Source organism: Pempheris klunzingeri, chromosome 19, assembly GCF_042242105.1.
Source record: "Pempheris klunzingeri isolate RE-2024b chromosome 19, fPemKlu1.hap1, whole genome shotgun sequence".
Classification (NCBI taxonomy): domain Eukaryota; kingdom Metazoa; phylum Chordata; class Actinopteri; order Acropomatiformes; family Pempheridae; genus Pempheris; species Pempheris klunzingeri.
Genome location: NC_092030.1, coordinates 3,625,076 through 3,639,369, shown reverse-complemented (window position 1 = coordinate 3,639,369; position 14,294 = coordinate 3,625,076). Strand labels below are relative to the sequence as shown.

The window sequence follows — 14,294 nt, the reverse complement described above, 5'->3', positions numbered from 1 at the left end:
TCGCCTGAAATAGTACTATCCAAGCAAATCACTGCTGCTCAATCCACAATCTCCCAGTTTCAGATAAAACGGCCTTATTTTCAGACTGATTCCTGAACACATCAAGGACAACGTACGGTTTCTGTGAGCGTGAAGTTGTACTATTTAACTAGCCGAAAACTGGAGTTATTTGGTTTCTATACGTCAGCATCATTACCAGTGTGGTCTCAAGGGTGGAAAACAAAGGAAAAAAACGTCATCACTGTACCTTAAACGATGAGCAGATGTGCAATTTACTGTAAGGTATAGATGAAAACTGACATAAATACAGAAATAAATGTTTTTGAAATGATACAAGTTTGTTTTTTTGTTTATTACATACAAATCAATCTCATAGAACTCTTTACTTTACTAAAGTCATAGCACCACTGGCACATAGAGGTCCACTGCTGTGAAACAATTGTGTTGTACTTGATGCTGGAATCAGGTTTACTTTATTTATCACAGAAGTCTTACATCTCAATGCATTTTGCATTGCAGCGGTTTATAATCTCATTGTGTAATCCATCACAGATTCCCTTGTGCTGCAAAACAAACAAATAAACATCCAAACTAAGTTTAAGTGGTAAACACACAAGCTGAGTGAAATCACAAAACTGACCTTATATAGTCTGGAAAGTTGATGAAAATAGAGATGAGGTTAGGGATAGCGTGGGGGTGGAGAGATCCTGTGTGAACAGACGGTGCTATTCAATAAAACAGGCCAGCAGAATAAAGGATAGACGCGTCAGTCCTCATCTCTGTAAATGTCAAGAGGATGCAAACAACCTGATTTCATCACATCCAAGAGAGAGGTCTAGGTGATGGTAGAGGCGTGTTTATTTCGTGTAGGTGTGTGTGTTTTCTTGTGCCTGCTTGTATTTGTGTGTACATGCTGGTGTATGTTGTACACGTGCATACTGCAGGTTTGTCTGTGTTTTTACTATATACTGTATATTCCCTCTAGCAATGGGTAACTCTATATACTCTATATCCATGTATGTGTGTTATCATATTATCCCAGATATGGATTTAGTGTCAGCCTAACAGACTGCCCTCCTTCTCTTTAAGCCCTTTAAAAGAGATGCATTCAGAATCGAAGACGGGTGACCGGAGCTGAAATACCAGCGTGCCCAGGCAGCGGGTGCGCTCATGGGATAGATGACAGCCTCTTTGACTAATTGCTTGGTGTCTTCCAGGCTGATGATGTCCTCCCACTGCACGCTCGGGCTGTGTGAATAGATGTCCCTTTAGGGGTGAACACACAGGCAAACACAGAGTTATAGATACAAGCACAAAAGAAGTATAGAGGATGGATACAAACAATTGGAAATAATACAAAACTGTGTGTGTACATCTCTCTCTCACACACACACACACACACACATCCTTGTGTAATTAGGCTTACATAAATATGTGTCCTTTAGAATGAAGCATCAGAGAAAGGAGACAGAGCCCCTGGGCCTCCATTATCACTAGCTTTAAATTACTCCCAACATATCTCTTCTCTGCTCTCTAGTGGGCATGTTTAATGTTACACCATTTGTATTTTTCTGCAGAAATCACCTCAGCAGGCACATCATGTGATCCCTAAATTAAATTAATTAATTATTAAACTGATGGTACTATTTGTGAGTGAGAGGAAGTAAAACTGGAATATCACAACAGTAGTTTTATTTAGCAATTGGTGTTCTGTATGTAATATTATTTATGGACAACCTTATTAATTATTCAATTACTTAATCAGAGATTATTAGGACTCTGCAGTTTTAATTACTGGTCACTTAACATTTTAATTCAGCTAGAGGTGTACTTACTGGCTTTATTTATTTTTTATTTTTTTATTAGAATTGTTTTGTACATTTCCAAGCAGAAGTGCTAATTATTGATAACAAGCTTACTATAATGCATAGTAATAATAGTACAGCAGTATTTAGTTGTTTGGCTTTCACAAACACACATGGCCCGTATGTACGGTGGCCCTGAGGAGACAAGCAGAAGACCACGCGCACAAACACGGTCAACAGACTTCAAGAAACATTAAAACTTTCAGAATCATGATGGAGCTTTCATATCAATCGATGAAAATCGCCCATCAAGCCCGGGAGGCGGTGAGTGAAGAAGGGGTTTTGTGTTTTTATCTTTTATAGGTAGATATGACGAGCAGCTGCTGGCAAGCTAAAAGCTAACAACTTTAGCTAACGTTCACTAGCAGTGATAGTTGGGAGAGGGGCGTGTGTTTAGCTAACTGCTTATGGCCAAATTAACCGTCTTATGTGACAAGTAACGTTGTACTGATCAAAACATGTGTCCAGGGCCAAGCCAGTGTATTTGACACGTCTTTTACTCCGCGAACAGCAGTTAAAGTGTCACATTTAAACGTTGAGCAGTTAGCAGTTGAGCTAATCAAGCTAGTTTTGTTTGTATCTACAGCCGCCATTACTCTTAGCGTCCACTGGTTGCCTAGATACCCAGTCAGTGCTCATCATTTATGGCGATCTGTCGCCCTCTACTGGAGCTTTGTTTGTCCCCATCCCTTAAGAGTACTCCATGTGTTCAGACCAGCAGTGGAGGAAAGGGTACCACATTATAATAAACTAAAACAAGAAAAAGAATACTAAACAGATAAGAGGTTCATACCGTGGCACTGGATTACATTGTATGTCTCTGCTTTTGTATTGTGTTACTATTGTAATATTATAGGCTGTGCCCTTTTTATCGATTTCTTCTCAATCATGTATGTAAATTCTGCCATTGTATTATCTCAGTGAAGTATTATTTAAAAGAGCATTGCTTATGCTGGCTCACTTTCTCAGCCAATGTTAATGTTATTAGTTACTTATTTCCACCTACAATCAGAGCACAGATAGTACCACACATCAACTGAGCCAAACTTTTTAATTATCGCTGTTGACATCGATCGGTGCAGCAGTTGTGTTTAAGGTGCCACTAAGTCTTGGTGCTGAGTGTGTTCTGTGTCGCTGTCCAACAGGATGAGCTGAGGACTGAGATGAGGAAGAAGAGCCTCCTCATCCTCATCTACCAACACCTGCTGGGCCAAGGGTCAGTATTAAGTTGTGTGCTGGCACGTGTACGTTTGATGTGCAGTGGCATGTGGCCAGAAAATGTGTTTGTACATTTTTCAGCATTCAGATGGTGGTCTTACCCAGAGTTTTTTTAAGAACAGGTAGAAAATAAAAGCACAGGTGGGTTTGTTTGATGCACACAAATGCATTTTTGATTCTCTGTTACCGTAAATTTTACAGCTGCAAATGAAAGAATGCAATTCAAGAAAAGACATGATGAAATATGTATGGATTGATTTATGATTACTTATAATGCACATTACTGAAGATGCACTTATGTGAGCAACAGCAACAGAACAAGCCCCCAGAAGGCCATACATGTGTGTCAGTACGGAAAGTCTCTGGCTTTATTGGCTACATGCAATTCATCACCAAAACACATTAACAGTAAATCATTTGCCCCCCCCCCTCCCGAGTTCACTGCACAAGACAGCTGCCATAGTCGACCTTGTTCATGTTACTTTTTGATCTCTGCAATCTGTGTGCGTGTGTGCGAGTTCTAGTGTGTCCATTCATTCATTCATTCACCAGCTATGTGGCTGCAGCTGTAGCCTTGGACCAGGAGACGAATGGAGGTGCGAGGAGGTTCGAGGTCTGTGACAACATCGATCTGGAGATGGTGCTGATGGAGTACGAGAGTTATCACTACGTCAAGTTCCAGAAATATCCCAAACTTATCAGAAGAACAGCAGAGCCAGGTATGTGACCACTGCCAACACACTGAGACACAGTAGAATCATATCTCGTGCTCAGTGGGATAGATTTGCTGCTAAATTCTGAATAATTGGGACGTACTCATTAAGTCTTAATTATGGTCAATAAATATTTTTGTTGTCTTTTTATGTCGAGGTGAAAGCAGACATGCAAGAAGTGGTGGAGTGAAGAAGTGAGTCTCCATGTCTCACATATTTCTTTTTATTTCCTTTTCAGGACTTTATAGTCATACACTGTCCATACACACATACAGTAATAACAAAAGGAGTAAATTGCAGAACTAAAACTACAGAACATTTGTCTGAGCCGATGTAAAACCAATTAAAGATGTCATCTGTGCCTCTCTGTCCCTGAGGAGTCCCTCTTCATCTGTGAGGCCTCTTCCCAAAATCAATCCATCCCAGAACCCACAGTCTGGAAGTGGAGCCAAGAGGACAGTTGTCAGTTCACACACAAATGAGACACAGAACAACTGAGATCACAATATTAAAACAAAAAGGCACCATGCTGACATCCTGATGACTGTGTTTTACTTTCCAGGAGTATGGCTCCTCTGTTCCTTCAGAGTCATCAGAGTTTGGTCTCAATGTTTCCTCCATCAGAAATGGATCAGCTGGGGAGGCGGCCACGAGAGGAAAGGTACTGGGGAGTGATTGCCTTTATTTATCAGTACACATTTTGTTTACATTCCAGACTTTATCAGTAAACTAGAATTAGCTTTCATAGGTGATTATTTTATACAAATGATCTCTCATATGTTTTATTTACTTACTTATTTTTGAAATGTGTGACAGAATCAGTTTTGTGGTTTTAATGGATGGATTCACTCTAAAGTCTCTGACTACCTAAACCTGCTTCTGCGTGCTGTGAAGTAGACATGAACAACTGCTGTCAGTTTTGTTCTCATTATGCCTATTTTCACCTAAATATTTACAAACCTTGTATTGCCTGTCTTAGGGCCAGTTGACTAACGGTAAGGGTGCAGTCCATGAAGCTGTGAAAGGATCTGGCAGTGACTCAGACTACGTGGTAATTACAATGGAGCCTCTGAACAACACTGAGGAAATAATAATCCTCATGATTAGCAGTTAATCTGGTCTTTGAGTATTTTTAAGACATTTGACTGGTGCAGAATAAATGAGAACAGCTCAAACAAAACCAGAACTACCAATATTATTACACTTCTCCTAATAATGATGACTTTATGCTTGAATTGTAGGAGCGGCTGCTGAAGCCCCTCAGTGGCTTTTCTGGAATGAGTGGTGAGATGAGAGAATTGGCTGCAATCATCAGCAGGGTACTACACACACACACACACACTTACATGCTATGCTGCAATCACTGACAAACAAGGAACACGCATGTTCAAAAACACACATGTAGAGGAGCTGATTTTATCTTAACTGAAAATGTGCTTTAGGTGATTTATATGATACCAAATATGTCCACTAGAGGGCAGTCAAGAGCTTTGTTAGGAATGAATTGATCTGTTGTATTAATGAAGGCCCAGGTTCTATTTATTTCCCTTATCTGATGTTTCATTCTAAAGGACACCTATTTACACATGCATAATCGCACCAGGAAGCGTGTGTGTGTCCATTTCTAGCTGATATCCTCCACATGCATCCCTCACTCTGTGTGTTTGTGTGTGTTCGCCCCTAAAGGACATCTATTTGCACAGCCCCAATGTGAGGTGGGAGGACATCATCGGCCTGGAGGACGCAAAGCGATTAGTCAAAGAGGCCGTCGTCTATCCCATTAAGGTGCGGCGCTGCCTGGGCACGCTGGTATTTCAGCTCCGGTCGCCCGTCTTCGATTCTGAATACATCTCCTTTAAAGGGCTTAAAGAGAATGAGGGCAGCGGGGTCAGGCCAGTCTGTTAGGCTGACATTAAATCCATATCTGGGATAATATGGTAACACACACATACACAGATGGATGGGTAGGCTGGAACACACACATACACACATGCAATTTCATGTAGAATTTACATACACAGCCATTTCTGCACAATTTTGCCACTGCATACAGACATGACGCATACAAATAAAAACCTGCCATTCAAACACACTATTAGAGGGCACACACACACAAAGTAGGTATCATCATCATCCAGACCTCTCTCATAGATATGATGACAACAAATCATGTTGTCTGCATCCTCTTGACATTTACAGACAGAGATGAGGACTGATGTGTCTATCTTCTATTCCGCTGGCCTGTTTTATTGAATAACACCGCACCTCCACCTTCCCACAATCCCCAACTTCTGTCTCCATTATTATTCATTCTGCGGGGTATAAGGTCAGTTTGGTGATTTGACTGTTTGTCACCTAAAATTCAGACTAATTTGCAGTGTGTGGTATTTGCAGTACTGTGTCAGCGATACATCAAGCGAATGGGTCTCTTTGCACACAGCTCAGCTTCTGATTGGCCTGCACAAAATAGAAACGCATGTTTTGTTGCTGGAAGATGTCTGCAGTACGTCTTATGTTGAATTATAATATGAGGGTTGTCTGTGCTGTTGTAGTTCTCATGTTTTACTCCTCTCTCTTCACAGTATCCCCAGCTGTTTACAGGCATCCTGTCTCCGTGGAAGGGCTTGCTGCTCTACGGCCCCCCAGGTGAGACCTCCAGTGCTGTAAATCTTCGTCAAGGTCGCTGATGATAGAAAAGCATTTTGCTTGCTTGGTCTTTCTCAGTGGCCTGCTTTAAAGTATTTCACTGATTCTTCCATGTTGGAATTTCTCCTGTCATGTCCTCTTGTGAATGTCTGACTGATGTACACACAGGTACAGGTAAGACCCTGCTGGCCAAGGCCGTGGCTACAGAGTGTAAAACTACCTTCTTCAACATCTCAGCCTCCAGCATCGTCAGCAAGTGGAGAGGAGACTCTGAGAAACTGGTCAAGGTGGGTTATTCTTCACACAGATGCAACACACAAGAAAAAAGTTTCCTGTACTTTGCCGTCTGAATAAGTGTAAATCGATGTGTCTGCAGGTTCTGTTTGAGCTGGCCAGATACCACGCCCCATCCACCATCTTCCTGGATGAGCTGGAATCCGTGATGAGCCAGAGAGGAACCAGCATGGGGTGAGCTGAACCACAAAGTGGGGTAATGGAATTGTTTTTTTCCCAGAGCTGAGGGTTCGCGGTTCACTCCTTACAATAGCCAATGTATCGAGCAGGACACATGGCTTTAGGTGAACAAAGTGTCCCTGTGTAAGACAGACAACTCGCTGTGACACGTCTGTAAATTGTGAACCAAGGAAATTTATTCTCAGACTGTGAACAAAATACATGATAAAAATAAAACTAAGGTAAACAATGGGCAGAATACTGCACAAAGACAGACAAGGCTGACCCTTTAGTTATTATTTACTTATGCACCATGAAGAGCATTGGATGGATCGCGGTGGTGAATAAGGTTTTGATGTCTGAGGTCTGTTTTCAGAGGAGAGCACGAGGGGAGTCGCAGGATGAAGACTGAGCTGCTGGTTCAGATGGACGGACTGGCGAGATCAGAGGACCTGGTGTTTGTACTGGCTGCCTCCAACCTGCCATGGTAACATTTTAACAAACACATAAACGTATATGCATGAACCTCTATGGCCACTAGTATTTCATCTTTCCTGATGTTAACGACAGCCAGTGGTGGAATAAGTATTCAGATGCTCTACTTACTACTAACAGTGTTGTACAAAGACAATGCTGTGAAAATACTCCACTACAAGTAAGTCCTCTCTCAGGGAACTGGACCATGCCATGCTGAGGAGGTTAGAGAAGCGGATTCTAGTTGGTCTTCCATCGTCGCCGGCTCGCCAAGCCATGATCTCCCATTGGCTGCCTCCTCTGAGCTGCACAGGAGGGGTGGAGCTACGAACTGAGCTGGACTACGAAACTTTGGCGAAGGTGAGTGAGACTCATTTAGGTCATCTCTCAAGTGTTTAATCATTTCTCTTTGTCAACTATATATTAATAACTGCCATGTTTGAGATGTGTTTTTTGTCCTCTGGAAAAAAATACTCCTGTCTTGCCTGTCGTGTGTCTCTATATATATAATATACAGTACAATCACAACACAGTGTGGTCTGGTTCATTTGTGTGTGTGTTTCAGGGGATGGAGGGTTACTCTGGCTCTGATATCAGACTGGTGTGTAAGGAGGCCGCCATGAGACCAGTCCGCAAGATCTTTGATGCTCTGGAGTCACATCAGGACGGTAACAACAGCACAGACACACACACACACACAGACACAGAGGCCAGACCCTGAATAAAACACCGTAGCCTCACTGGGGTTCTCCTTCTCAGGAGACACTGACATGCCTGCCATCCAGCTGGAAACTGTGAGGACTGCTGACTTCCTGGAAGTCATCGCACACACCAAACCCTCAGCCCGAAACCTGATGGACAGATATGCAGCCTGGGAGAGAGAGTACGAATCTGTCTGACACACACGCACATTTTAACATGAGAAGACAATAAATTCATACAAACACGACAGCATATCTGAATGAGAAGTAACTTTTTCCTGTATGCAAATTAACCTACTGCTGTTCCACTTGGAGGCATGGCAGGATTATACTTATACTTACTACTATACATCATTTACATTAAGCTCTAGGATTTTGGCACATCCAGATATCTAATCTGACTTACAAAAACACTGCCCCCATCATTAATTAAAAAAAAAACAAAAGTTTAACATTATGATTTAGCATTACCTCTATGTGTCCCCATGATATAACCTCTGGTGGAACATTCACCATTTTTTCATGTATGAATACAAACCTTCTGAACACTTTGATATTCTGAGCCAATATTACTGTATTACTGTTTGTTTATCTGTGCAATGATCATAAAAACAAAGAAATCGTTATAGTTAAAGAATAGTTATCAGATATAGTTTTACTATTACTAGTTTTGTAGCAATAGATGGTGGGTTCTCCTGAAATGCATGCTATACTTTTACTTTTTGATTTTGAGACAGTCAGACTCATTATAATAAGGTTACATTTTCCTTAACCAGGATGAATGAATTATTTTGAGATGTGCTAGATGAGGGGAATCATTTAGTATCGTCCTTTCCTTCCCTTTCTGTTAAATCACTAATAGTCTACAACAGTGATAACTGGCTGTTTGTCTCGTGCAAGTGAAAGGTTCTATAAGAAAATGAAAGAGTGGAGTTTTGTTGGTACTTAGAGCAGGTTCTTCAGGATGTGTTCGACAGCGTCTGGGAAACTGTCACATGTCAGGTGAGGAGGGGGGTTGATTTTATTCTCATCTCCTTCTCTGTATTTACCTGAGAGAAGGTGGAATACCATCAACCACAGAAAACAGCTATCATAATATGTATCTAGAAAAATAAGATCCCAAGGAAAACACCACAGCTTGTAGGTTATGATGTCAATGCTGATGATTAACATTAAAGTGGAAGAAGAGAAGAAGATGGAGAAGAAACACGAGGTCTTGTCACTATGCAGCAGTCAGTTGCTGCCAGGTGAGTTTAAGTGGAGACACACAAAGGAAGAACAGGAAGTGAAACTGGTGGAGGAATTTTCTTCTTACCAGTTCTGACCAGAATTCCCAGCATTCCTGCGTTCTGAGCCCCGCCCACATCGTCTCTGGCATCCTGGTGGAAAACAGCAGCCAAACCGACTTAATAACTGGTCCAGGAGTTACTACACTCATGTTGATGAAATGGTTAACTCAAGCTTTATTTAGTGTTCCAACAGAAAGAACTTCTCTGCAAACTGCTTAATATTTTTTTTTATCAAATTAACATCCAATGATTCTGCTAAATAAATGTCTACTTGGAGTGAACAGTCTCTGGTTTGATTCCCAACAACAGTCCACACTCCTTAGGCCACTCCTTGCTCAGTCTCTACTTCTCAGGGCCTCTGCTAAATGTTAAAAACAATAAACCTGCTCTTAATAAATCACAATTGACAAAATACTTACATCTCCTATCATGACGGCTTCATTTGGGCTACATCCTAAATCAGACAAAGCCTGTTGGAAGGAAACGACCAGTTAGAACAAAAAGCACAAGTACAGAAATCTATAAATGGATTCGACAGTTGGTCAGAAACTTAAAACAGAAGCTTATCAAGAGGTGGGTTCAGTCCAATCCATTTCAAGTAATAATGTGTGTTAACCATTAGTCTTCTTCTCTTGTTTCACTTGATAAAAATGTAGGAACAACATTAAAATATCAAGTTCTAACCTGAGTGAAAAAAGTATTTTCCGGCTTTCCCACCACAGTAGCTTTACAGTCTGTGGCGTACTCAAGTCCGGTCACAAAGGGTCCGGGGCCGAGGGCCAAGCCATCCTTACGTTTGTAGTAACGGGCTTTATGGATGGCGATGAGAGGAGCTCCATCCAGAATCATTCTGGGGAGAAAAACACATGATCAACAGGCTGTACTGTATTTATCAAAAATGATAATCAGAAAAAAGGAGGAAACTTCTGCTATTTCAAAACGGCACAGAACGAGAAAACAGAAAAGGCAAATTTAAGACTTGATTTTTTTCATAGCAGCCAGGAAAACTGTGACATCGTGTAACGTTTCACAAAATATCTGGAAGTGAAACGTTCAGTGACTGAATGAGTTTAGCACCTGAAAGCCTTGTTGAGTGTTTGGTAGCTGAAGTGATCAGGAGCGAGTCCGATAACGACAGCGTTCGGCTCTGAAGTATCAATACCTGGAAATGGAAAGACATACATACAGTAGGTTCAGTCAAACAGCTTTAATCTTGATACGATTATCTATTTAGCAAGTTATGTCCTAAGAACAAACAACTGCAGAGCGTTATTATATTATTCTGAATTGAATGGTTTAAAGAAAAGGAAATAATCTAAATGAATTCATCTTCCAACTGGAACACGCGCATGCACGCACACACACACACACACAGGTCCGTACCAGTGAAGTCTTCCAGAGCGCCGTCCTCCACCAGCAGCAGCGGTCTGTGTTGTTTCTGCTCCAACAAGCTCCTCGCTGCACTCAGTGAAGTGAAGATCTCTTTCTCCTGTCGAGTTCAGTTCATTTTCAAAGACAACATCAGGGGAAAAAAAGGGGCTCCAAAAGAATCACTTCATCTGTGGATCTTTTGGGTGAATTTATTAATCTAAGGAGATAATCCCTCTGCTGATTTTGACCTCTGGAGTACCTCCAAACAGAATCTCAGTGTAAGAGAAGTGCACCTGTTTCCTCTGGTCTGGATCATGGTCAGTAGGCACATGTCTTTTGGATGCCCCCTAATTCCTGTTGACAAGCTGAATCATATGAGCAACTAGTGAGGGAAAATGGCTACCCAGAATAACAGGAGAACTAGCTACAGTAAGCAGTGGCTTGCCATAATATGACGCCAATAAAACTGTCCTGCTATACAGAATGAACAGACTTGTGAATATTTTATGTTGGGGCATATTGTAGTGTGACAACCAGTGGCTCAGTTCTACAGACGCTGGGCAGGGCCCTTTGACTAAAAGCATCTGCACTCAGTTTAATAGGACTTTGGGTGTTTTACCTGGAGTTGGAAGTTGAGACGTTGCAGTCGCTCAAGTAAGTTCCTCTTACTCTCCTTGGTCGTGTTGGTGACAAACTTCACAGCTACAGACGCCTGTCGTAACCTGAAAGGCAGCATGAAACACACATGCAAACATTTCGATTAAAAGCAGATTTTAACAAGCACAAATAACAACACTGATGATCAATAATCCTAGAAGATGTTTCATATTATGCCTTTTTCTGGCTTGGGGCCAGTTTCCGACCTGTTTAGTGCGTCCTGTGCCCCGGGTACCGCTGTGTCTTCGATGTGTAGCGTTCCACTCAGGTCGATGAGCACAGCCTTCAGAGCCCGTCTGCCTGCCATGCTGAAGACCTGCAGAGGAGGACATGGTGACAAGATCTGGGGCTCAGAAAATGTTGCATGCATGATGACACAGATGTCTGCAAAGCGTCCTGCTTCGGACCCACGTTTCTTCAGACACTCTTAAGAATTGTGTTGGAAAATTGTCAGTTCATACCTTGAGATAACAGATTTGTCTACTGCCAGAGATTGTGCTATGCTGTTTGTGGGAATTCAGAATAATTCAGAATAAACCGCCTTGGATTTGGTTGGTGTAATTCTACTTTCACATAAAACAGCCAAATAATCAACAGAGAACATTTTCAACAGGTTTCAGTCCTCACAAAAACATGCAACCACCAAGTACGCTGTTAGATAAGAGCTGCTTAGAATACAGTCTCTGATTATGATGATCAAAACTACTAAATATGACCAAGGTCCGCTGTAAATGGAGCTTAACTCGGTTTAAAAAAGCTTATTCTTTCATAATAATGTATTATTTTAGAGACGATACATTTATAATCATAATTCACATCGGCAGTGGCAGAATTTATCAGATTACTGCGTTGTTCAAACCTGCATCGGGACAAACTGAGAGGATTATTGACTAGTTTGTCCAGAGAATCTATGACTTCCTGCCTAAAATACAGATTTTGGGATTGTTTTTTATTGCTATTTGACTGTGTGATCCCCTATTATTTAGACATGCTTGGATTTCTGTCATGTAGTTATCAATGTGAGGGTACAATTAATGCTCTTAATACCCACCCTAAACACACACACACAAGCACACAGCCGATAGGTCAAGTACCTATTATTTGTATTTAGCTCAGCTAAAAACAGGGAACTGTGCTGTCAGGAAAGTGCCAAGCTGAGCTCATCTATCTCTCTCTCTTTATTGTACATATGACTTGTCACTTAAATAAAAATTCATCAAGTGTTTATTAAGGATGATTCACTGAATCGTCAGGCAGATTTAAGGGGAAATGTGTAGAAAAAGACACACTTATTTCTAACTGATGCACTGGTGAAGCCACAACATCATTTTTGATACCTTCCTCATAACAAACATAGTTATCACAGCAGCATGAACACAAGTATAACAATCAGTATTCACAATGGCTGCATTCCATTGAAGTGGCAGCATGGCTCTGGACCTGGGCCACCTAAATGGGATGCAGCCATTGTTGCTGTCATTAACCACACCTGTGCCTTCCCCTGCTATCACAAGTCAAACTGTCTGCTGTGAACAATATATATTTACAGCAGACATGGAGCTGATATACACGGCACAGTTTTATGTTACTACACTATTCTTGTGGTGATTCTGTGGCTCTCAGCAGTGATTGTATGATGACTTTATTGAAATGTCTATCAAGCTCAGCTGTAACCATGTGACATTTAGCCTGCTAGCTAGCACCTTTAGCCGGCTAAACATGTTAGCGACTGGTTTGAATTGCAGTGAGATTATTAAAGCAAATACGTGTCAAACGCTAATACACGTACAGATTAGATTTTAGATTCCAGCTGTATGACAAAGTTAATTATTATCAGTGACTCAGGCTCCTCATCGACATCACTGAAAGTTAACTAAAGTGGCTTCCATTTAGCTGCTAACTTAAACGTTTCCCTTCTGCACCCTGAGGGACTTCACTGCTGCTACAACATGTTGCATTTTTACTCACACAAACTGCACAATAACTGAATAAGGAACCCAGAAAGTCAGCAGACTGAAACTGGACACCTAACCTTTCACAACAGCAGCCTCTCTTCCTGCTTCCTGATAACGTTTTCTTCTTCGCTGGTTTAAAGTGGGTTTTAGCCTCTGTGAGCTCAGTGCTGCCCCCTGCAGCTCAAACACTTCTTCCAAATACTGTATTTTATTTAAGTACTTTGTTTCGTGTCCCTTTTTTTTGGAAAACATTTTTTTTTTAAATATCACTCTCTCTTTCTGATATGACTCTCTCTTCTTCTCTATATATATTTTTTTCCAATTCAACCTATATGTTATAATCAGATAAGAGGTTTATCCTTAACCACTTAATCACTCATTAGAATAATAAAAAAACATATGTGTCCCATCCCACTAACAACCAACAGATGTATCGCATTAGTGGGTCTTTTAGGGCATTCAGATTTAATATGGTGGGAGGTATTATCGAAGCGATAAAAACCTTCTCTCTGCATGATGCCAGTCAACATCGATCAAATCCTCTTTTCATATATATACCTCCAGTGAATAACACTGTTTTCCAATGATGTTTTTTAGTTTTTGTTTTCGCATAGATATTGTGCAGCTCATAACCATGAAAAACATGATGTCGGAAAACTAATCTCACACTGTAACTGTTGTCTGGACAAAATATTTGAATCAGTAAAATCTTTTAAATCCCTTTTTTATCAAAACAATGTGTTTTAACATAATGTTTTGATTCTGTTTTATTCCTTTTACCACCCTCTTTCATTATTTGTTGATGCTTTCACTGGGCCTTGCTATTCTGAACAAACCTGGGACTGTTTGGTTACAGATGGGTGAAGAACCAAATAATGTCATTTAAATAAAATTTTATTTAACTATTCTGTATTTCTATTTGTTATAATGTCCTCTATTGTTAGATACAGCT

At 40.9% G+C, this 14,294-nt stretch overlaps 2 protein-coding genes across 2 annotated transcripts; one reads left to right on the top strand and one right to left on the bottom strand.

The window, feature by feature from the left end:
* Nucleotides 1–2,075: 2,075 nt before the first annotated feature.
* Nucleotides 2,076–8,308, top strand: katnal2 (katanin p60 subunit A-like 2). The gene is made up of 16 exons (XM_070850507.1): nt 2,076–2,129; nt 3,011–3,081; nt 3,636–3,802; nt 3,954–3,990; nt 4,174–4,280; nt 4,363–4,457; nt 4,776–4,847; nt 5,038–5,115; nt 5,483–5,581; nt 6,379–6,442; nt 6,611–6,729; nt 6,819–6,910; nt 7,272–7,382; nt 7,567–7,729; nt 7,935–8,037; nt 8,129–8,308. Exons 1-16 carry the CDS (start codon nt 2,076–2,078, stop codon nt 8,266–8,268), a joined length of 1,572 nt encoding a protein of 523 aa, XP_070706608.1. The 3' UTR covers nt 8,269–8,308.
* A 585-nt stretch (nt 8,309–8,893) lies between these two features.
* Nucleotides 8,894–13,451, bottom strand: hdhd2 (haloacid dehalogenase-like hydrolase domain containing 2). The gene is made up of 9 exons (XM_070850632.1): nt 13,420–13,451; nt 11,594–11,703; nt 11,350–11,452; nt 10,743–10,848; nt 10,437–10,521; nt 10,044–10,209; nt 9,779–9,829; nt 9,386–9,449; nt 8,894–9,119 (listed from the first exon to the last, which is right to left on the bottom strand). The coding sequence occupies exons 2-9, from the start codon at nt 11,692–11,694 to the stop codon at nt 9,016–9,018; spliced, it is 780 nt and encodes a 259-aa protein (XP_070706733.1). The 5' UTR covers nt 11,695–11,703; nt 13,420–13,451; the 3' UTR covers nt 8,894–9,015.
* Nucleotides 13,452–14,294: the final 843 nt, after the last annotated feature.

Bases quoted from the DNA above. Each gene is read 5' to 3' on its own strand.
- katnal2 (XM_070850507.1), top strand. From the start codon at position 2,076: ATGATGGAGCTTTCATATCAATCGATGAAAATCGCCCATCAAGCCCGG. The intron at 2,130-3,010 runs GTGAGTGAAGAA...GCTGTCCAACAG, and splicing joins CCCATCAAGCCCGGGAGGCG to GATGAGCTGAGGACTGAGAT. The intron at 7,383-7,566 runs GTAACATTTTAA...GTCCTCTCTCAG, and splicing joins GCTGCCTCCAACCTGCCATG to GGAACTGGACCATGCCATGC.
- hdhd2 (XM_070850632.1), bottom strand. From the start codon at position 11,694: ATGGCAGGCAGACGGGCTCTGAAGGCTGTGCTCATCGACCTGAGTGGA. The intron at 10,522-10,742 runs GTACGGACCTGT...TTCCATTTCCAG, and splicing joins CGCTCTGGAAGACTTCACTG to GTATTGATACTTCAGAGCCG. The intron at 9,120-9,385 runs GTAAGAAGAAAA...ACCTTCTCTCAG, and splicing joins GGGAATTCTGGTCAGAACTG to GTAAATACAGAGAAGGAGAT.